The sequence below is a fragment of the Ictidomys tridecemlineatus genome, chromosome 2 (genome assembly GCF_052094955.1).
Source record: "Ictidomys tridecemlineatus isolate mIctTri1 chromosome 2, mIctTri1.hap1, whole genome shotgun sequence".
NCBI classification, from domain to species: domain Eukaryota; kingdom Metazoa; phylum Chordata; class Mammalia; order Rodentia; family Sciuridae; genus Ictidomys; species Ictidomys tridecemlineatus.
Genome location: NC_135478.1, coordinates 157,095,742 through 157,117,949, shown reverse-complemented (window position 1 = coordinate 157,117,949; position 22,208 = coordinate 157,095,742). Strand labels below are relative to the sequence as shown.

General features: G+C 36.3%; 1 protein-coding gene across 3 annotated transcripts in view; it reads left to right on the top strand.

Annotated features, from left to right (window-relative positions):
- Bzw2 (basic leucine zipper and W2 domains 2) overlaps positions 1 to 13,583 on the top strand; it is a 55,546-nt gene extending 41,963 nt beyond the window's left edge. For 2 of the 3 annotated variants that reach the window (XM_005328777.4, XM_013360141.4), the window contains exons 8-12: positions 2,627 to 2,797; positions 4,474 to 4,620; positions 5,838 to 5,976; positions 11,932 to 12,054; positions 13,119 to 13,583. In XM_005328777.4, the coding sequence (XP_005328834.1) occupies positions 2,627 to 2,797; positions 4,474 to 4,620; positions 5,838 to 5,976; positions 11,932 to 12,054; positions 13,119 to 13,147 (609 nt within the window). In that variant the 3' untranslated portion in view covers positions 13,148 to 13,583. Of the gene's footprint in view, positions 1 to 2,626; positions 2,798 to 4,473; positions 4,621 to 5,837; positions 5,977 to 8,616; positions 10,085 to 11,931; positions 12,055 to 13,118 lie in introns of those variants that run through there. The other variant, XM_078040030.1, reaches the window with a different exon arrangement.
- The last annotated feature ends 8,625 nt before the right edge of the window (positions 13,584 to 22,208 follow it).

Here is a 22,208-nt window from a genome sequence, read left to right as displayed (position 1 = left end):
TTCTTACTAGATTTATACGTCTGTACATATTTTGGAAATCTGGTGGCTTCTACCAGATGTCTAGCAACATAAGCTGGTTGAGAACAGAGTAGCTGGCAGTGCACTAGAACTGTGCCTGCCTAGCATTTGCTGATTCAACACATGAATGAGGACCTAGAGGATCTATTTCATTTTCATGGTTTCATGAATCCGTAGAACAAATTCTCTTTAACTCTTAACCACTAAATACTAGAAAACAGTTCAAGGAACTGGAGATATTGAAAGGAAACAAACAAATAGACCTTCCTTTATAGAGCTTACATCCTATTTAGACTTAAACAAGTAAAACATTGAAATAAAAGGTGACAAATGCTATGGAGAAAAATAATTAGAGAAAAGCTAAAGGGTGTCAAAATTTGAGATGCAATTTTCAGTAGTCAGGGAGGCCAATATGGCAAGGTGACATTGTGCAAAGACTTGAAGAGATGAGTAAGTGAATTACAGGAATATTTCAAAGAAGAGTATTCTGGAAAAAAGGAATAGAAAATGCATACTCCTTGAAACATGGAGTGTTAGGGTTAGCAATAGGAGAAGGTTGGTAAGGCTGAGAGTATAGATTAGCTTAGAGAAGCAGTAGGCCATGTAACCAAGGGACTTGGGCTTTTATTCCTAGTCAGATGGAAGCTGTTGGCATTTTCCCTGAAGAATTGTGTGCTTAATATGATTGATTCCTCTTGCTGTCACTCTGATTGATGCATTGGGACTAGGCTCCAGAGCAAGGGCAGAAGCAGGAAGACCTAAATCTATGGATGAAATGGTGGAGATTTGTACAAAGGAAGGGTTTTTAACAAACATAGACCATGTTCTAAACCAAAACATGGCATGGTGTGGTTTTAGACTGTCTTTACCTCAGTTTAATCTGAATAATAATTTTCAGTATATCATGTAGCATTTATAATGACTTTGGATAGGCTTCATTAATAAATCACAGGTGTTATATATGATAACATATTGCTGTGAACATGACTTTAGATCAAATTTTGTAGTTATTATACTCTCCCTAAGAATATTGAGTCCTATCACCAAGTAACGGAATAAGTATTGACTTTGGTGCCAACTGCTCTGACCTTAAATATTATTTCTAGCTGTAGAAATTGGGTTAAGCTTCTAAACCTTCTTGAGACTTAGCTTATCCTGCAGGAAAAATTCTACTTTACACAGTGATTATGAGAAAAATGCCAATATATCTTGAAACTCCAAAAAATTAAATACTTCCCTCCCCTAAATTTGGAAGCTCTTAAGTGATAGTTGAAATAATAGTGACAAAATTTCAGTCTTGTGAAATGTTTGCTTTAACATGAATATGTATTTGATAACTGCTCCCACCAACTCTGTTCTGACATTTTGAAACATCTGACTCAAGGGAAATTATAGGATGAAAATACGGGGAATATTAAAAAATAAGCACTGGTATAGAAACCCTCTGGCTATGTTTCTATATGGGGTGGAAAAACCTATTGCACATCTCTCCACTGAGACTTATATTGGAGTCATATAGCCTTTGGTTATAGATGTAACCAATATAAAGTTTGGGGTCTTTTTTTTTTATACTCTGCAGCAGTTTGAATAACATGAGAGCTTTGAAAATTGCTTTAATTTCATAGTTGGGTGTTGGAATTCACATAGGATTAGATCATGACTAAGTGTTACTGAGATCCTGCCAAGCTTTGTAGGGTATAATGAAATGCAAGAAAATATGAGAGCAGCTATGTTATATTGCTCTTTTAAAAAAATCATTATAATTATGTAATAAACTGGAGAGTTAGTGGGAGACGGTTTAGATTAGCTCTGGCTGTGAACTTAATTGAGAATCGCCATTATTAGTAGACAATGACAAAATTCTCCATAGCTCCTGAGCTAGTATAATAAGAATAATATTAGAATATTAGCATTTTCTATTATTCTATAATTAGAATAATAGCATTTTCTCAAAACAAGAATAAAGATCCTTAAGATAATGGTCAGTGTTGTTTCTCTAATATTCTCTCCAATGATTATATACAACATTACTAAAACTGACTTTTATCTGGTAATTGTTATGGAAACAATTAGTGTAAATATCTAATAATTTCAATAATTTTCTTTGTTTATCACAATTCAGATACTATTCAAAGTTATTATCTTAATTGCATTTAGTTCAGCCAATTTTGTTCTATATTTACAATTGGTTCTGTATTTACATACACTATCATTAATTAAAATAAAACAAGAAGGAATTGATAGTTCAAAATGAATGAAACTATTTTATATAGGTTGCTTAACATTCTCTTTATAAAATTGCTACATTTGAGAAAATACTTAGCTCAATAAATATACTAGAGATTTATTCTGGTTTTTTGGGAGGATGGGGGAAGGAGCACTGGAATTAAACCCAGGGACTCTCTGCTGCAAAGCTACACCCCAGCCTTTTTTTTTTTTTGTGATCCTCCTGCCTCAGCTCTCAAAGTCACTGGGATTACAAGGATGTACCACCTTGCCCGGCTTAAGAAATGTCTTAAGCAGTATTTTAAAATGGAAAATTTGACCTTTATGCATATTGAAATTTAAATAGCTTGTTGTATAACAGTCTCTTTTCCTTTTCTTTCAGGAACTCTTTCCAGTAAACAGACAGAGTGTGGATCATTTTGCTAAATACTTCACTGATGCAGGTCTGAAGGAGCTTTCAGATTTCCTCCGAGTCCAGCAATCTCTGGGCACCAGGAAAGAACTGCAGAAAGAGCTCCAAGAGAGACTGTCTCAGGAATGCCCAATCAAGGAGGTGAGACACCATAGGCAGACACTGTCATGGTCAAAATAAATGAATGAAAGTCTGGAGGTATCACTCAGTGGTAGAGTGCTTGATGAACATATGTGAGGCTCTAGTTCAATCCCCAACACCATACTGTCAAAAAATATATATATACAAATGAGAGGAATTATGTAGGTCATGTACCACAAGCTTTGCCTCCCTACTATTTACATGAGTTCAAAGTATTGCTTCAGAATCCTCTATTTTAATACATTTTAGGGGGTATACGAAATTAATGTTTAGTTTACCTAAATGACTTATTTTGCCAGGCTACTGTGATTATGAAGATATTTCATCTGATAAATGGATTAACTATTTATTCTTTGAATACCCTTTTATGTGATGGTTTTTCTGTTTTATATTAGATTTTCTAACCTGGTTAAGCTTTTGATTAGTGTTTGGAATCAATACGTGATATCTTGTGCATCACTGGGTATGAATATGTAGGGTTTATTTATTTAGATAATGGTGCCAGGGATTGAACCCAGGGCCTCACACATGGTAGGCAAGTGCTCACCACTGCACTCTAGCCTAAACCGTAGGCTTTATATTTGAAGAAAAAAAAGACAAGTTGGACTAATTTCTTGTTTGAACTCATTCATAATGGCTATGTATCTCTATAATGGAGAAGTTGAAGAGTTCTTCCTTTTCCCACTTACTCCCAAATCCCTACCACCCTCTACCATGCTATAAGTCCTACAGAGCTCCTTATGTGATTGAGAGGTGGAAAATTTCAGACTGATACTCTCCAGCAGGTGGAGAGATGTTGGAAAATGAATATTGTTAGCTCGTGGCAGTAAAGTCATAATTTTCCATGTAAGGAAAAAAAAAAAGTTAAAACAAAAAACACTGTAACACTTTTAGATGCAGGGATGTCTCTCTTTTTTGTGGGCTCCCTGCCCCCTCCCCAGGCAGCTTGGGGACTGGAATTACCTGGCCACTTCTGCTCTTACTGTTCAACCCACTGATGCTATTTCTGCAATCTAGGATGGAAATAAAGAGAGTGCTATCTTTTCACTTAAAAAAGAAAGAGAAGAAAAAGGTTGTACTAATACTCACAAAGTAGTATACTTGATGTGATAGGATTTTTAATCACATCTAAAATCCTAATCTCAATTTGTGATTTTATTTCAAAAGGAAAAAGCATTCCCGATAAGTTTGATATGCAATACATTGTTAGACCAACCTATAGTCCATACTGTCAGAGTTGAGAATGAATTTACATATGAGTATGGCTGAACTGATGTGTGCCAAATAAAGGAAATTGACTTTGCACTTCATGATTTGTTAAAAAATTAACTTCACTGAGGTGGAGGCAGAGAGATCAGCGAAAGTATTAATAAGTTGTAGAGAATAGGCTTATGCAAACTCAAGACATCACTCATCAAGAGGCTTAACCTTGATTGATAGGAGGCAAAAATTCACAGCCCCGTTGCCTTCGTCAAATCCCAAGAAAGTCAAAATTGGTTCAGATGCTGTGCTTTGGGAATTAATCATTGTTTTCCCTTCCTCTTGTAATCTGAGAATACATTCCATGAAAGAAAGAACTGGACAGAATATTGTTACCTGTGTCAAACCTTTTACTGCTTAAGAGGGCATATTTCCATCTGCCTGTTGCTTTCTGATCCTCTTTCCATGAAATGTAGGTGGTGCTTTATGTCAAAGAAGAAATGAAGAGGAATGATATTCCAGAAACAGCAGTGATTGGACTTCTGTGGACCTGTATAATGAATGCAGTTGAATGGAACAAGAAGGAAGAACTTGTTGCAGAGCAAGCTCTTAAGCATCTGAAGGTAAAAATCTTAGCAAGGAATTTATCTCAGTTTTGAACCAACTGAAACTCTTTAACAGTTTAACAAATGGGTTCTAAATGTGATTTTCCATAATCAGGCTAAACATATACTTCCTAATTTTTTCCTTTTCAAATATCCCACTACCTAAGATGTTTCAGATGTAAGAACATATAAAATATCTTAGCATATGTTCTTATTAAAAATAATATCAGAAAAATTCATTAAATCATTATATTCAGTGTTTTACATTAAAGAGAAATATATCTAACTATTGGTTTTCTATCTTTTCTGTGTGAAAAAAGAGATATCAAATTTTTTTGTTTAAATAAACAATGAATTGACATTAGAATTTGAAAGTAAGTGGTCAAAAAAATCAACGTACTATATTTTGTGTATTTTTTAGCATAGTTACATAGATTTTTTGCCTATGTTGGCTTCTCCCTATTAAACTATATTAAAGCAAGTGGAAGGTTTAGATCCTGCCTTTAAGTATAGTTTTTACACTTGAGTTGGGAAGTCAGCGTCAGAATGTAAACTAGGTGGCATATAAGTCATAGAAGATGCCTGTCCATGTTCGTGAGAACAGAGAAGTACACTGTGCAGCTCAGGGAAGGCTCTTTAGAGAAGAGCGTTGAGTAGAGACATTTGAGGTGAAGGAAATAGTAGGAACAAAGCCTTCCAGATGACCTGTGAAGGTTCTGGGATTTCTGGGAAGGAAAATCCCACTCTTCTTAAGGCAGAGTCACTAACACAATAAATAGTGTAAAAGGACGTAATTCATTTTCACAATACCTATGACACATAGTGGGCCCAGCAGTTATCTTTTTTTTTTTAGAGAGAGAGAGAATTTTTTTTAATATTTATTTTTTAGTTTTCGGCAGACACAACATCTTTTGTTTGTATGTGTTGCTGAGGATTGAACCCGGTGCACGCATGCCAGGCGAGCGCACTACCACTTGAGCCCCAGCCCCAGCCCCAGCAGCAGTTATCTTTAATACAGGCAGAGTCTCACATTTGGTGTTTTCATGGACAGAGTGAGAGAAATCCAATAAGATACTGGGAAAATAAAAGTTTTTGATTGGATATAAGACAAGGGTGGTAATTCCCCCCAGTGAATGTTTTCTAAACAAACCTCAGGATTATTGTTAAGATTCCAGCAATGCTGACCCCATACCTCCCACACAAGTAACGAGTTCTACCCTCTGCTTCTCTCCTAGCAATATGCTCCCCTGCTGGCTGTGTTCAGCTCCCAAGGCCAGTCAGAGCTGATCCTCCTCCAGAAGGTTCAGGAATACTGCTACGACAACATCCACTTCATGAAAGCCTTCCAGAAGATTGTGGTCCTCTTTTACAAAGGTATCCATGCATGTTGTTCCACAACTGTGTTTCTGAATTTATTGAAGCCCTTCAAGGGCAGAGCCGGGGGAGGCACAGAAGAGCATAGCTTCTGCTAATGGGAGAACAGCAAAGATGCCAGTTTGTCAAAGTTTTAGTGAGACAACCATATCATGTGGAGAGGAGGCACAGGCCATGTGTGCATTGCCTCAGGAACTGAGTCCTGATTAGGCTCCTGGGCACTTCTCACTGGTGGAAGTTTTGAGGAGACAGGATGAACTGGTTGTTTCTTGGGGGTTGTGAAAGAATGTCATTATATAAGATAATTGAGACTGCTTTTGAATTGTAACAATTAGCTCTAATAACAATGATTATCAAAACGCTATATATATTATGTTCAGGCCTTTTTAGGTGCCATAAAGCTGACTTGAAAATTACTGAAATAATTAGGCTTTTCACTTGGCATTTTAGTTATCTGGCCCAGCCATTCTCCTATTTTCCAAGGAAATGAGTATTTTTAGATTTTCACAGTTAGTGTCTTTTCATTGTATTTGTAAGGATTAGGTTGCCTTGACAACTGGCACTAAAAATGAATGTTATAAAAGTTTTAACTGATCTCAATCTCTATACCTACAGCATATAAAAAACGATCCTTGACTATTCTGTGGCCTAGATTTGCATAGTTTTATTGGGGGCAGGGGAGACTACCTAAGAGACATTTCAAACATCATAAGATTCTTATCAGAAGTTATTGCAGCTGGGCACAGTGGCGTGTGCCTGTAATCCCAGTGGCTCAGGAGGCGGAGACAGGAGGATCGTGAGTTCAAAGCCAGCTTTAGCAAAAGAGAGGCACTAAGCAACTCAGTGAGACCCTCTCTCTAAATAAAATACAAAATAGGACTAAGGATGTGGCTCAGTGGTTGAGAGCCCCTATTTAATACCTGATACGCCCCCAAATAAAAACAAACAAAAAAAGAAGAACTTATTGCAAACATAGATGGCTAATATCAGAAAAATAAAAATATAAAGTAATAATACTAAATATTTCCCTTTGATGTAGTCTTAAAATTGTCTATTTTGAATGATAACTTTGGAATCTGGTGTATAAACATTTTACATTATTGCTTAGTAGCTATTCTTAAAATGTTAATTAAGTATTAACCTTTTACAATTAACATTCACAATTAATTTTAATTGGCCTTTTATATTCTTCAAATGTACACATCTTGTTCACAAGTGTTTGGGTGATATTTTACTTTTGGAGACCACTAGGTTATTCAGCAACAATTATATTAGTAGGAGAACGTGATACCTGCTAATCTCTTTTCAGTTGGTCACAGTCAGGTCTTCTTGATTAGGGTTTACCAAATTACATATAAGGTGACCCATCAGAACCAAACTTGCAGGTCATATTGCCAACCTACATGTGATACCCAGCAGCCATGAATGAGAAGTGGGACACCTTTCTGCATTATGGTTCTTATTAACAAGTTCTGCCTGGGAACTCGCTACTTTGAGTTATTTCTTCTTTTTTAGTTCTAAATGAAAAAGGGATAGCGACCCGATACTATAAAATAACCCAGAACTAGGCATCAGGAAGGGAGGCATGAGTTCCTCCTTAGGATATTCATTAACCAAGTAATTGGCTTTTAAATAACCTTAGTTGGTAAGATCAATGGCCAGTCATTACATGTTTTTCTGAATATGGAATCCCTGAAGAATGAGTATTACTGTTTTCTTTCCGTATACACACACACACACACACACACACACACATAATTAGATATCTCACGTGCACTTGTACTCTCTCCCATCTCTCTCTCTCGTCTCTCTTTTTTTTTAAATATTTTTGTAGTTGTTGATGGACCTTTAATTTATTCATTTATTTATATGTGGTACTGAGAATTGAACCCAGTACCTCAACATGCGAGGCAAGTACTCTACCACTGAGCCACCACCCCAGCTCTCTCGTCTTTTTTAACCAGTTGTTTACTTTGACATCACTGTGTCTGACAAACCCTGTGTTGCAGGAGGCATGTATTTCACCTGTCTCTGAGAATCTGCATGCCTTCATTCTGAATTCAGGCAGGATGAACAGTGAGTTTTAAAGCATTCCTTTTCCAACTCCAGTGAGCATAGATACCTGGAGTGCTTGTTAAAACAGATTCCCCAGGAGTTCTGGCTCAGTTTGTCCAGGGTTGAGTTCAAGATTTTGCATTTTAACAAGCTTGCTACTTTAAGGAGCATTTTGTTTTAAAGCAAGTTTTCAAAAATGTCACAGAAGCCATTACTCCTTTTTCACTTTCTTCTCTCTCTCACACATACACACACACACACACTCCTTCTCCCAACATTTCCAGAACTTGAGGATAACAGAAATTTAGGGATATGATTAACAATGTCCCTATAACTAAGTGTCGTCCAATGCCATTATAAAGATTTTTAAGATAGAAATAGTAGAATAAAAATGAATAGACTATAAATCATGCCTTTCAGCTATAAAAGAAACTGGTGATTAGTCATTTAACAAAGGTTTACTTTCTATATTAAAATCTAGAGTTTTATATTCCTAAGACAGTGGGAATAAATAGTAAATCTGCTGTTTTCAACCATCGCATTATTCACTTTTTAAAATAATTTCTCCCTTCCTTTCTCCTGAAGGTAAATGCCACAGTCTCAGCATATCGGTCTATAAATAAAATTGCCTTCTCAGGTACTATTATTATCTCTCTCATGGGTTTTCTTATTTGCAGAAATTTCTTAGGTTAAATTCTGTCCCTCATGCAAACTTTTCTAAAAGAAGTGTCTTATTCTGGTTCTATTTTTAAAAAGTAAGAAAGAAAAGGAAAGAATAGCCTTGTTAGCAGATATTCCCAGCATTAGAGGAAATTTTTGTGTTCCTAAGTGACATCATTAATTTTAAAAATTCTGAATTTCTTAAGTTGTAAGCAATACAGTTTTAGACTAAACACCTAAATAGCTAGCATTTTTTTAAAGCTTAGCACTTTTTGAACCACTTTTATAATATGGTCTCTTTGATCATTATAAATACCCAAATTTTAAATTAGAACTCTACAAATTGAGAAATGATTAAATTTTCTCATCAACTTATTGTATCTGTCCATTATACATGTATTAAATATACACTAAATTTCTGATCTTATGTTAAATGCTGAAGTAGCTGCCTACTATCTCAATTTCAGGATATAGAAAAAAACAGAATTACAGTCCCATGTCAGTTGCTAAAAACAAGCCTCTCACAGAGGGTGTCAATAATGGGAGGAAGACAGAGAAGGGAACCTAACTTAGGGTTGAAGCTCATTTGGAGAAGGAGAAGAGAAAGCACCCAAGGGGTGCAAATAATTGCTGCAGACATAATGAGGAAGATGGCCAGATGGAAGGAAAAAATATATATTCTAATCTGAGGGAACTCAGTGCAATTGTAGAACGTCTCCTTTTGTACTGTGCTTTCACTGATGTTGTATCTTGCTGGTAGGCACATTTGGGAAAATCTCAATAAAAACTTAATGGGTGGGGCTGAGGATATAGCTCAGTTGGTAGAATGCTTGCCTCACATGCACAAGGCCCTGGGTTCAATCCCCAGCACCAAAAAAAAAAAAAAAAAACGACTTAATGGTTTCCCAATTCTAATTAGCCCTTCTTCCCACTTTTCCTTGTTAGGAAAAAAAAAAAAATGCTTCTCTTCATTCCTCAACGACTTATTTTTAGATGAGATTTTTCACTAAATAGATGTTAAGTTTGTTCTTAAACTTTTTAATGTTCCAGATTTGCCTCATAAGTTGTGCTGTGTGCTGCTTTGATCTCTTTGTTATTAATTCCCTGGTACTAGAAATTTGTTCTTCCAGCAAGTATTTATTACTAAATTGGGTCTTAATATCTAAGAACTCAACTTGCCCTGCTTTTCTGATTGTATGGGAACAGTGCATTTCATAGGCTTTACTTATCATTTTCTGTTCTTCTCATACTGTCACTGACAAGCATTTTAGTAAATGCATGGCCTCTTTCAGCCTCTGTGGGGCAATAAAACACAGGAATGCTCTCTCAATCTTCAGAAGGAAACCGCAGACAAAAACTATCACTAAGCAGCAGACTAAATCAGCTTTCCAAATGTTCTTTTTACACCCCCAATTCACTAAGGTATGGAGAGAAAATAGAATCTCCCTTCACATTTTTGTCATATCTTTTAAATCTACTTTTTTTGTGTGTTTTATAACATTAATAATAATAGCTTAAAACTGCATATTGTGGTTTATAAACTCAAAAATATGCTCAAAATTATCTTCCTGACAGGGTTGCATAAATCACAAGCATCCTAAAGATAGTTTACCAATTATATAAAAGGGGCTTTACAATCCCAAAACAGTGTGCTTGAAAAATCTCTGCAAGGCAGTCCTCCACAGTCACTGTCAGTTCCTGAAGCCAGGGCTGCCTGCTGCTCACCTGTAAAAACTGGCCTTTGATGTCTAGTGGAAATTTCTGTCATCCTTCTGAGTAGATAATGGAGAGCAGCAAATATAAACAGCTGAAAGACTGGAAGATAAGAGTCATTCTCTTGGACCTCTTGAGTATAGCTCTTGGGATTCCAGCCTTATGAATGAATAAATCCAGACTTCCTTTACCCAATGTGTGGTGCATTTAATGATAAAAGTAAACCAAAAAACCTGTTTTCTAAGACCGATTCGTGTCCATTTGTAGTCAATTTAGTCTCCAGTTCAATTCACGAGCCTCTTTCAAGAGCCGATTTCTTTTTACAAGGAAGGAAGAAAATAACCCTTACTGGTTTTTTCTTATGAAACGGTTAGTTTTGTTTTAAATAAAATAATATTGAATCATTTTCATAAAGCAGAATTATATTTTACTTGCAATGTGTCATTATAATAATTTGTCAACATTGCATGAATTTACAAGCATTTGTAACGGATTTGGTGCTAGTGGGGACAGAAATAAATGCTCATTATATATTTTCTCTCTCATTTCTTATTCAGATCCCAAACGACAATCCATCAGAACCCTGGCAGACCATTAGGCTATTATTTCCATATTTGCCTTTCTTTTTTTAACATTAAATAATCTCAATGGTAACTTGAGAGTATGACGGTACATGGTAGAGTTTAAAGTTTTAGTAATAGGTGCTTAACACTTTTTGTTTAAAACCTGTAGGAAATTTATCTACTGTGTTTCTGTTTTTCTTGTAATGAAGTACAAGGATAATATTACTTGTATGATTTAGGATAATGTGCTGAATGAAAGTAAATGAGTGATTTAGTGATGGCCTAAGTGTAGCACTTTGGGTTATAAATATCTTGATCCCACTGCATACCCAAGAAGGTCATCTTTATGTCCAATTATTAGCATCATTATTGCACCCTATCTACTTTTTTTTCCCCCCTTTGCCAATTTCCCCTAGAAAATAAAATTCCCTTAAAAGAATAATCATTTGAGGTTGCTCTTTAATCAAGATATGTTTGAACTTGGCAGGACACAGAGTATTCTAAAATGCTGGAACTGCTGATTCATTTGCAAAATTACATAATAACCCTACTTCCTACCAGCAAACCAATGCTGTAGATTTCCACATGCCATTACCCAGCTATATGCTTGTGTTATATCATGCCTGATAAGATGCCATCATCATCGATAAAGAAATTACTAAACTGTTAGGATGTGTCACTATGCTACTTGGAAATGAGCTTAGATCTTCTGGTAAGTTTCAGATTGGATTTCTTTTAAAATGGAGCTTTTATTCTTAAGAGATCACTTTGTACTAAGGTATAGGATCTGAGGTTCTTTTGAAATATGATAGTCAATCTGAGGATGTGGATCAGGAGTAAAGCACTTGCCTACCATGTGTAAGGCCCTGGCTTTAATCCCCAACAGCACAAAAATACGTTTAAAAATGAAAATAAAACGTGACATTCATGTAGTAACTTTAAAATCTTTGATTTGAAATTGCAGCTGATGTTCTCAGTGAAGAAGCAATACTGAAGTGGTATAAAGAAGCACACGTTGCCAAAGGCAAAAGTGTTTTTCTTGACCAGATGAAGAAATTTGTTGAGTGGTTACAAAATGCAGAAGAAGGTATGCTTTCTTTCGTTTAACAACTTTGAGAGTCATGAGGCAAATAGTTTATCATTTAAATTATATACCTCTTCCACTGCTCCCCCCAGCCTTTGCTTTCTTAGACTAAAATTCTTATTCTTTTCTTTTTAATTTTCTTTTCTTTTTGAAATAGAGTCTTACTCTATGTTGCCCAGGCTGGCCTTGAGCCCCTAAGCTCAACTGATCCTCCCACACCAGCCTCCTGAATACTGGGATTACAGGTGTACACCTCTGCACCTGGCCCAAAGTTTTTGATGTGTCTCCCTTATCAAACATTTTGCCTATATCTTAGTGTTCCTTCCTATATCTAGATGGTACAAAGTTGGAAAGAAAAGAAACTAATGATCTATCCTGATAGGAGACAATGAGGAAGAAATAATCAGCAGATGTAAAAGAAAAAAAATATATTTGGCTTTATCACACATTACAGAGCTATGTGGATTTTTATAGCACCTTTACCAGTTAACCAATATTTAAAATGTGAACACAAGGTAAAAAATAATAATGGGTAAGAATAAATCTAAGTAAGATAAAAAGTTGGCCCGGTTTGGTGGTGCATGCCAGTAATCCCAGCGGCTCAAGAGGCTGAGGCAAGAGGATCACAAGTTCAAAGCCAGCCTTAGCAATGTGAGGCACTAAGCAACTCCATGAGACCTTGTCTCTAAATTAAAAAAAAAAAAAAAAAATAGGGATGGGGATGTGGCTCCATGGTCAAGTGCCCGCCCGTGGGTTCAATCCCCAATACGGGGGGCGGGGGGGGGGTATAAAAAGTTTATTTTAGGAGCCGTAGAATGAAAGAGTCTATATTCTTCAGTAATACATATGAGCAGGTTGCATTTTTCAGAAAGGCAACATTTCCCTTGAAGGCAAAAAGGAGTAAGAGTTTGCTATCAGTCCCCATAGCTATCTGTTTTACCTAGTAACGGTAAACGGACCTGGGTCCATGACAAGGTTGGAGGGATGGTGATTAGGAATTTTTTCATGATCTTATTTAAAGGAACCTGGCCAGAAATACCTGACTTTTCTCTTGTCTTCTCTCCTAGAATCTGAATCAGAAGGTGAAGAAAATTAAAGGCCCCAGACGAGCACAATACCTAGGATTATGACACACACTTTTTGATTGAGAACCTGATGCATTTGGGAAGAGAAACTTTTGGCTTCAGTTTTCACAAAGGAAAAAAAAAAAATAGGATAGGCTTCCCCTGTGCAAAGGGGAAATGGTTTCTGTTCTTGTTTTGTTTTAATGGAGCCCTGAGGCATTGCTAGGACACTTGGGACTCTACCTCTCACTCACTGTCTGCTAACTTAAAGCCATTCAACCAGGAGTCCAGTAGGAATCTGAAACTCAATACTCGGCAGACTCCTCTTTTTTAGCTGTATTTTTCAGGTACTGTGTGGTGAACGCCCCACTGGTGTCTATTACAGGGCCACTTTGGTAGTTGTGTATCTGCTCGTGTATGTGATTTGACAAACCAGTTTTTTAAAATAAATGGCTTTTTTAAAATCTGCGCTTATATTCTCAGAGCTTTCATTTCTTTACACGACTTTTCACACAAGTGGATTTCTTCCGTTTTGTCCATGGTATTGAATAATTGCATTTCTTACCACCCATAAAAACTGATGTGCGCCTCTTATCATCGTTAAGTAATACGTTCCAGTTATCTCCATAGTAAAATAGAAGTGAGCCCAAAATATATTATTATATTGGCAATAACACTATGAAGTTCTTAACATTAATTATTAAACATGTAAAATATAGTTCCATACTTCTCGTGTTTTCCTCAGTTCTATTTCTTCCCTATTTAAAGGGGAGCTAACAGCCAGGCGCACACCTATAATCCCAGGTAAAAGATAATAATGGATAAGAATAAATCTAAGTAAGATAAAAAATTGGCCGGGTTTGGTGGTGCATGCCAGTAATCCCAGCAGCTCAAGAGGCTGAGGCAAGAGGATCACAAGTTCAAAGCCAGTCTCAGCAATTTAGTGAGGCACTAAGCAACTCAGTGAGACCCTGTCTCTAATAAAATACAAAACAGAGCTAAGGATGTGGCTCAGTGGTCAAGTGTCCCTGAGTTCAATCCCTGGTACCCCCAAAAAAATAAAAATAAAGGGGAACTAACAGATGTATAGGCATATTGATGTTTGTTTATGTTTATTTATAAGTGGGTGATTTAATTCTCAAAATTATCCTGTTCTCAATAATAATATGAAACATCTGATCATTTGGGAAAGCTTACAGTTTTATTACATAAGTCTTACTCATCAAAAACCTAAGATATATGACCCAGTCGCAGTGGTGCATGCCTGTAATCCCAGCTGCTCCAGAGGTTGAGGCAGGAAGATGGAGAGTTTAAAGCCATCCTCAGCAACTTAGCAAGGTTCTAAAACAACTCAATGAGACCCTGTCTCTAAATAAAATATAAAGAGGGCTGGGGATGTGTTTCAGTGGTTAAGCACTGCTGGGTTCAATCCTTGGTACAAAAAAAAAACAACAAAAACAAAACTCTTTAAGATACTGCCCTAATGTTGTTAAGGTAATAGTAGTCTCCAAGAAGGCAAACATTTTATATAAAAAAGAATCAAAACAAAAAGGAGATATTGGTAACTCCAAGATAAGAATATGAAAAATTTTATTGTTAGCTCATCATCCTGTAGCAAAAGATGCTTCCTAGTTTTCTATTTGTCTTCAGGAAGAAAAAACATTTTCCCTATGACCTGACCACACACCTAAATCATCTATGTGTTAAAATGTTATTTTTAGTACACAAAAAAATGTGACAGGACAACTTTGGCCAGAATGACTGGAAGTCACAGAATAAAGAGTTCTATGGTACCCTAAGGTGCTTAGCATACCTCTGGATGCACATTTATATTCTTTCCTAAAATTGACCTACTGGATAACATCCCTCTTTCATATGCAAAATTTTCCTTCCCAGTCTCCCACTTCACAATGGCCCAACTTCTGTTTAATAAAAGAAACTTAAACTCACTTATCCCATTATGGTTCACTGCCCTGGGGATGAAAAGCACAGGGTACTAAACAAAGGGACAACTCTGGAATGTATTGTTCTTAAAGAAAATCTCCACTCTTATGTTCTTATGTTCCTATGACAAGTCTCCATTACCTATCTTTCCATCTAAAACTTGGAGTTATGAAATTAAATGGTATTCCTATTACAGAGTGTGTGTTAGTGTGCCTTTTTGGATTGAAAAAGTAAAATTTTTTAATTAAATAAAATTGGCCAACTAATTTGACAAATGTCTATTACCAGTCAGGATACTCAACAGGTGTGCCTCAGAAATTCAGTCTGCTTCTCAAATATGCTGACAAATGTATTTGAAGATTTTGGAAGTTATGTGCAAGTTATTTCTGTGTAGACTGTGTGAGTTTTATTTTATGTTTTACACTTAGTTGTATATAGGGGAACATGAGAAAGTGCAAAGGCCCCTGCTTTCCAGCACATTTGACTTTGCCCCATTATTTCTATGGTAACCAAGCTGAGACCCAAGACTGTACAGGTATCTGAAGGCTTAGAGTCAGCAAACGATGGAACTGGAAGCCCCATCTTTAGACACCCACACCTATGGCCTATTTTAATAACTTTCTACACTTAAAGCAAATGTGTTTTTAAAACTAACAATTTTGGACTCAAGATGTGGCTCAGTGGTCATGTGCCCCTGGGTTCAATTCCCAGTACCAAAAAAAAAAAAAAGAAAAATCATGCCACAGGTGTACTAAATACGATGATGACTGTTTATTGTGTTAGTAATAAAACTGGTAAATTAGAACATCTGAGAAAGGGACCAATTAGCTTATGATGAATCCTTATCAGAGACTGAGGTAGGCTCAAAGATGTTTACAATGTATCATCAAGGAAAAAATGAACAATTTTTTTTAAGGAAGGAAAAATGTAACTTAACCAAAAGAATATTTTCTCTGCTAAAAACTAGGTAAGGTGTAGTTCAGTGGTAAAGTGTGTGCTTAGTGCATGAGCCCCTGGGTTTGATCCCCAGTGTCAAGGGGAAGAAAAAGAACTATGTGTATATATAATATACCTTATAGGTACATAGAAAAAGCATAAATTTAATAATTATTGTGAATAATTGTTTTTCTTAACTATGTTTCAGGCACCGGTAGGAAGGAAAAGATGATTTTTTTCTACACATTTATTTGTATTTCTTTAAAAAAGATCATCCAATATCTTCATAATTTTAAAAATCCTTATATATTTAAAACATTAAAGAGCTTTTAGAAGAAACAACATTGAACAGTATTCACCCATAGAGAAGACCATTTCTAATATTCTTATATTTGTAAAAAGATGGTTTTGCTTCATTCTTTAAAAATTCAAGTCCTTTTTATACCGGGTTGTTTGTTGGGGGAGGGGGGGTCTGTTTGTTTGTTTTTTGTACCAAGGATTATACTCCAAGGGCATTTAACCACTCAGCTACATCTACATCCCTTTTTAAACTTTATTTGTTGAGACAGGGTATCACTAAATTGTTTAGGGCCTCACTAAGTTGCTGAGGCTGGCCTCAAACTTTTGATTCTCATGCCTTAGCCTCTCTAGTAGCTGGAATTACAGGAATGTACTAGTACATCAAGCTCTATACCAGTTTTCTACCCTGTTATTTAACAGTATTCTGTAACATTTTACCATATCAACACAGTAATTATTCTTCAAAAACATGATTTTTAAATGTAAATAATTGTTCTTGGTATAGATGAGGTATAATTTTATTCTGTTCTGTAATATGATATTTTATAACATTACTTTTTAAAAATGCCATTTAAAATATTCTTTACATAAATTATTCATTCATGGTTATTAAAACGAATGGAATTTGGGTCAAAAGATTTAAATATAACATGATCCCATTCTCTGAATTTTCATTTGTACATTTGAATGCATTTAATTCCCATTTGGTGCATATTTTGAAATGATTCTTTCAGTGAGAAATGGAAAAATAAATTTGCCAGGCATGGTGGCACAAGCCTATAATTGCAGTGAGGCAGAGGATCTCAAGTTTGAGGTCAGCCTACACAACTTTGCAAGATCATCAGCAACTTGGTAAGACAGTGTTTCAAAATACAAAATAAAGAGAACTGGGGGTGTAGCTCAGTGATAAAGCATCACTGGGTTCAATCCCTAAGATCCCTCCCAAAAAAAGGAAATGAAAAATTAATTTGTTATTACAACCTCTAAAAATAGGAAATTATGGAACTTTCTGAATTCAGCAGTTATCAAATTATAAAATTTTGGAGAGGCAGAGGAAAGTAAAAATCTTTTATCTTCATGCCAAGAAACCAACAATCATAAAACACATCAGGTCCCTCCTGGTCCCAGGGTCGATGGTTTGAGCCAATGTGTGTCTCATTACTTCTTACTAACACACCTCCCAGCACAGGCTCCTCAGTGATCTGACCTCACCTTCTCTGAGCTAATGGCAATTATTTCCTTTGCTGTCTGTACTTTAGAAAAATGGTGGACTTCAAGGTCTCTCCTGGTAGATACCCCTGCACTGCTATGGCTCCTACTTGTGGAACAGATGCTTACAAAATATTTTTTTTTCCATGAAAAACAAGTTTTAGAGCTGGTCTTCACATATTTAAAAATTTCTACACCTAGATTTTATGTGTTTTTTACCTAGTATTAATACAATACATGTAGAAAGATACATCTACACCTTGAATGGAAACAGAACACACCTATTTGATCAGCAAATGAAGAAATCGAACGGAACTCCCTCCTGCCTCCTGCCAATCCTAGTCTCCACCCTCAAGGAAAATTCTGGCCACATAGATTCCTTCTGCCTGTGTTTGAAATGGATGCAGTATTATTTTGTTAATATTTTCTTTCACTCAACTTTGTTTTGCTTTCTGTGGTTCTCTGTGCTTAGTTGCTTTCTGGTGAATGATTAAGCAAACACGGTTGATCTACCAACAATAATGTCTAGCTCTTTCAGCAAGAACACATGAATCATGAAAGCATTGTTTTTAATGAACCAGAGGGTTGTCCTGTTCTCTTCTGGCACAGAGCATAACTCCTAAGCACGTTTCTGTTCTTCAGAGATAATTTGGGATCACAGGCTTTTCCTCTACTAGTCAGTACAAAAAGAAAATGATCTTGGCTTTCTCTGAAAGAGTAGAGTCACATTTTAAAGAGGCAAGATAGATTTTAAAAAGAAATCATAGATCACTGAAGCTTCAGTTTGTATGTCTTACCACATTTGACCTTTGCTGCTAAGTACAGGAGAGATGGATTCAAGAACTAGTTGACTTGAGCTTGGAACCACCAGTGTGCCCTTTAATTCGCTGTTTAAGTAATTAGCAAATCACTTTACCACTAGTATTTATTTCACTTAATTATACAATGAGGAACTGGACAAGATTAGTCCTTAAACTCAGACCGTGAACTATAGAAAGAAGTATGCAAAACTATTTCCATTAGATTCTTAGACCAGTGACCTAACAAAGGTTAAAATTGTTGTGCCCCACCCCAGGGTCTGTCCAGCAGGGTCTAAAGATGTGCATTGCTAACAAGTTCCCAGGCAGTGCTGATTCCTCTGTATCAGGACCACACTTTGAAAACTGCTGGGACAAGTGGTTACTAAGGTCTATTTTTGTGCTGACTTTCTAAAGTACATCATGTCCTCAGCCAAAAAAGATGGATTGTAGTTTGCTCAACTCTGTGTTTTTGATTGCCATTTAGCACAACACGTAGCCTGCAGGAAGTTGGTGTTCAGTGAATGTTTGAATGAATAAATGAGCAAATGTGCATTAAGAATTCCTTTTTGAAGGCTTGATGATAAATTTATCCTTACATGCTTCTATACCTTCTTTTTAAAGTTCAACACTGGACCACATTCTGCTTCTTGGTGAGTGCTTGGATTAGTGCACTAAAAAGAAATGCAACATTATTGATTGTGTCATTCTCTGAGACAGAGCCAATAAAATGTGTTTCCATAATTTATTTATAAAATCGTCTTCACACTTTAGGGGGGTTATGTAACTTGACTCTATAACAACCCAGCCAACACATTTGTGGGTATTAACCACAAAATATTGGCCAGCTGAGTTCTTCAGCCTAACTTCGTCTACACCCTAGAGAAGGTCTAAGATGGTAAAATATCACTGGGCTAGGTTACCAATTCCCAAACTTTAATGTGCATCCCATCACCAGGAGGGCTTGGTAATTATAGATAGCTGACAATAATAGTTCCAGGAGCTCTGACTCAGGACCCCTGGACCGTGGTGGGGCCTGAGGATCTGCTTTTCTAACAAGTTCCCAGGTGGTGCTACTGCGCTCATCCAGTGACTTCAGATTAAGAACAACTGGGCTGGATGATTCCCAACCCCAGTAAAAGGCTGTTTGAAGCAAGCCCACCCCATAAAAGACCATAGAATGAAGCCTTGGGTTAGGCCAGCTCAAAAGCTAATGAATTTCCATAATTTCTAACTTTACTCTAATTCCTGTCTTCTCTGAAACCCTAAAATAGTTTCAAGAAGCATGGAAGCGTTGGAAATGCCTTGGCTTGAAAAGCCTGAACTTCCTACAACAGACTAAATCTTTGAATAAATCTAGACCTTATCTCAGCATTCTCCTTCCCCTTTACCAGGAAAGCCAGTAACTTTGTACTTGCAGTCCCCAGACCAGCGTCATCATCTTCCACCTGGAGCTTGCTGGAAATGCATGCTGTTAGCATCCACCCCAGACCTGCTAAATCAGAAGAGGAGGGTTCCTCTATTTAGACCTCCTGGTGGCTCTGATGCATGCTCAGCTTGAAAAACAACTAACCTAACCTTCAGGTGCCAACCCACCTTGGAACACATCTCCCAAGAGACCTAAGGGTAGCAGACAATTAGAACAGACGCAGGTCCAGACATTGGCACAACATAAGAGATTAGTGAGATGGAAGATTTAATTTTGTTTTTAAAGGCTGATTAAAGATTGAAACATTAGAGAGGCAGAGAGACTAGAAAACATCTCTGGAGGCAAGGTAACAGCGTCCTTCGGCAGCTTTTACCTGATGTAAGAGGATGCATGTCAGCACCCTGTAGCCATCTGACTCAGATGGAGCCATGGAAATAGCTGGCAGCTGACATAAACTCAATCCCAAATATGTGGGAACTGACTCTTCTCAACTTTTCTGTTTCCTTATTGAGCAAAGAAATAAAAATAGGGGCTGGGGTTGTGGCCCAGTGGTAGAGCACTTACTTGCCTAGCATATGTAAAACACTGGGTTCGATTCTCAGCACCACATAAAAATAAGTAAAATAAAGCTCCATCAACAACTAAGTAAAAATATTTTTTAAAAAAAAAGAAAGAAAAATATACTCAGTTTTCTCCCCTTCTTTTCAGTAGGAAAAGACATCTTGCAATACCAAAAGGCAGCTCTTGCAAATACGATGGAATCTAGGAGATGATTATTTATAACAAACCTCAAAATAAACTGATAGATAATAGAGAGGATCCCAAGGGCAGCAGAGGAGTAAAAAATGAATGGATTTTATGTATAATTGCATATAGGAATCTACATAGCAGAACACAACTTAATGAACTGGCAACAAAAGATTGAAAAATTCTGAGGCAGAACTAACGCACTGCAACGCATGAAATATTTGATCATTTATCTCTTTGGCCCAACTTCAAAGTTTTCCCATGGATTTTAGAAAAGCTATTCATTTTGCCCATATGGCCTCTAGTTTTTTATTCTAATCAAAACATGTTTCACATCATAGCACGTACATGCTAAATGACTTCTGAACATTACGAGCAGGGGCAATGACCCGTGGATGATTTACAAGCACTTTGTTTAATTTCCAGATATTTGCTTTTTTCTAGCATATTATAGTCACTGCTTTCTAGTTGAATTCCATTATGGTCAGAAAACACACATGGACGGTATGATTTCAGTGCTTTTAAATTTACTGAGACTTGTTTTATAGCCCAGCATATGGTCTGTCTTGGTGAATGTACCATGTGCACTTAAAAACAATGTGTATTCTGCAGTTGTTGGGTGGAGTGTTCTATAAATATCAATGAGCTCTTGGTAGTTGATAGCTTTGTTCAGAGATTCTGCATCCTTAATGTTTTTTTTTATTTGCATAGTTATATCAGTGACTGAAAAGGAGGTATTAAAATCTCTGGCTCTGATTATAAACTATACATTTCTCTGTTTAATTTAACCAATTTTGTTTCATGTATCTGGAAGCACTATTATTAGACATATGAAAACTTATGTCTTTCAAATGATTGGCTGGTTTTTCATTATGAAATATCTCTCTGTCTCCGGTAATAATCTTTATTCTGAATTCTACTTTATCTGACATTAGCATAGCACTCTACCCTTTTAGGCATATTATTTGCATGACATATCTTTTTTATTCATTTACTTTCAACTTATATCTGTGTCTTTGTACTTAAAATATGGCTCTGGTACATAGTACATTATAGACTCTTGCTTTAAAAAAAATGGAAAAAGAATCCATGAAACTGGAAATGTAGTTTAGTGGTGGAGCACTTCACTTGCCCTGGGTTTGAATCCCAGTACTGAAAAAAAAAATCTATTTAGATAATTTTTGCCTTTTAAATGTTATGTTTGGTCTATTATTATTATTATTATTATTATTATTATTATTATTACAGGGATGATTAAACCCAAGGGTGCTTAACCACTGAGCCACATCCCCAGCCCTTTTTATTTTTTTTATTTTGAGACAGAGTCTCACTAGATGCTCACAGTCTTGCCAAATTGCTGGGGCTGGCTTCAAACCTTCAATCCTCCTGCTTCAGCCTCCCCAGTCACTAGGATTACAAGTGTGCACTCTGCCTGGCTTGGTCCATTATCCATGTAGTTGCATTTAAGTCTACAATTTTATAGTTTATTTTGCCCACTGCTGTATTTATTCCTCTGTCCCTCCTTTCCTGACTTCATTTGGAATTCATCAAATATTTTTTAAAATTCTGTTTTAATTTGTCTATTGTCCATTAGTTATATCTCCTACTTTTTCAATTATCTTTGTAGTGATTCTTAGGATTTATAATATCTTAAGTTTTCATTCTAGGTGGAGCTGCTATTGTAATACACTATCTAACATATAAATGCCTTGTGATTGTATACTTCCATTT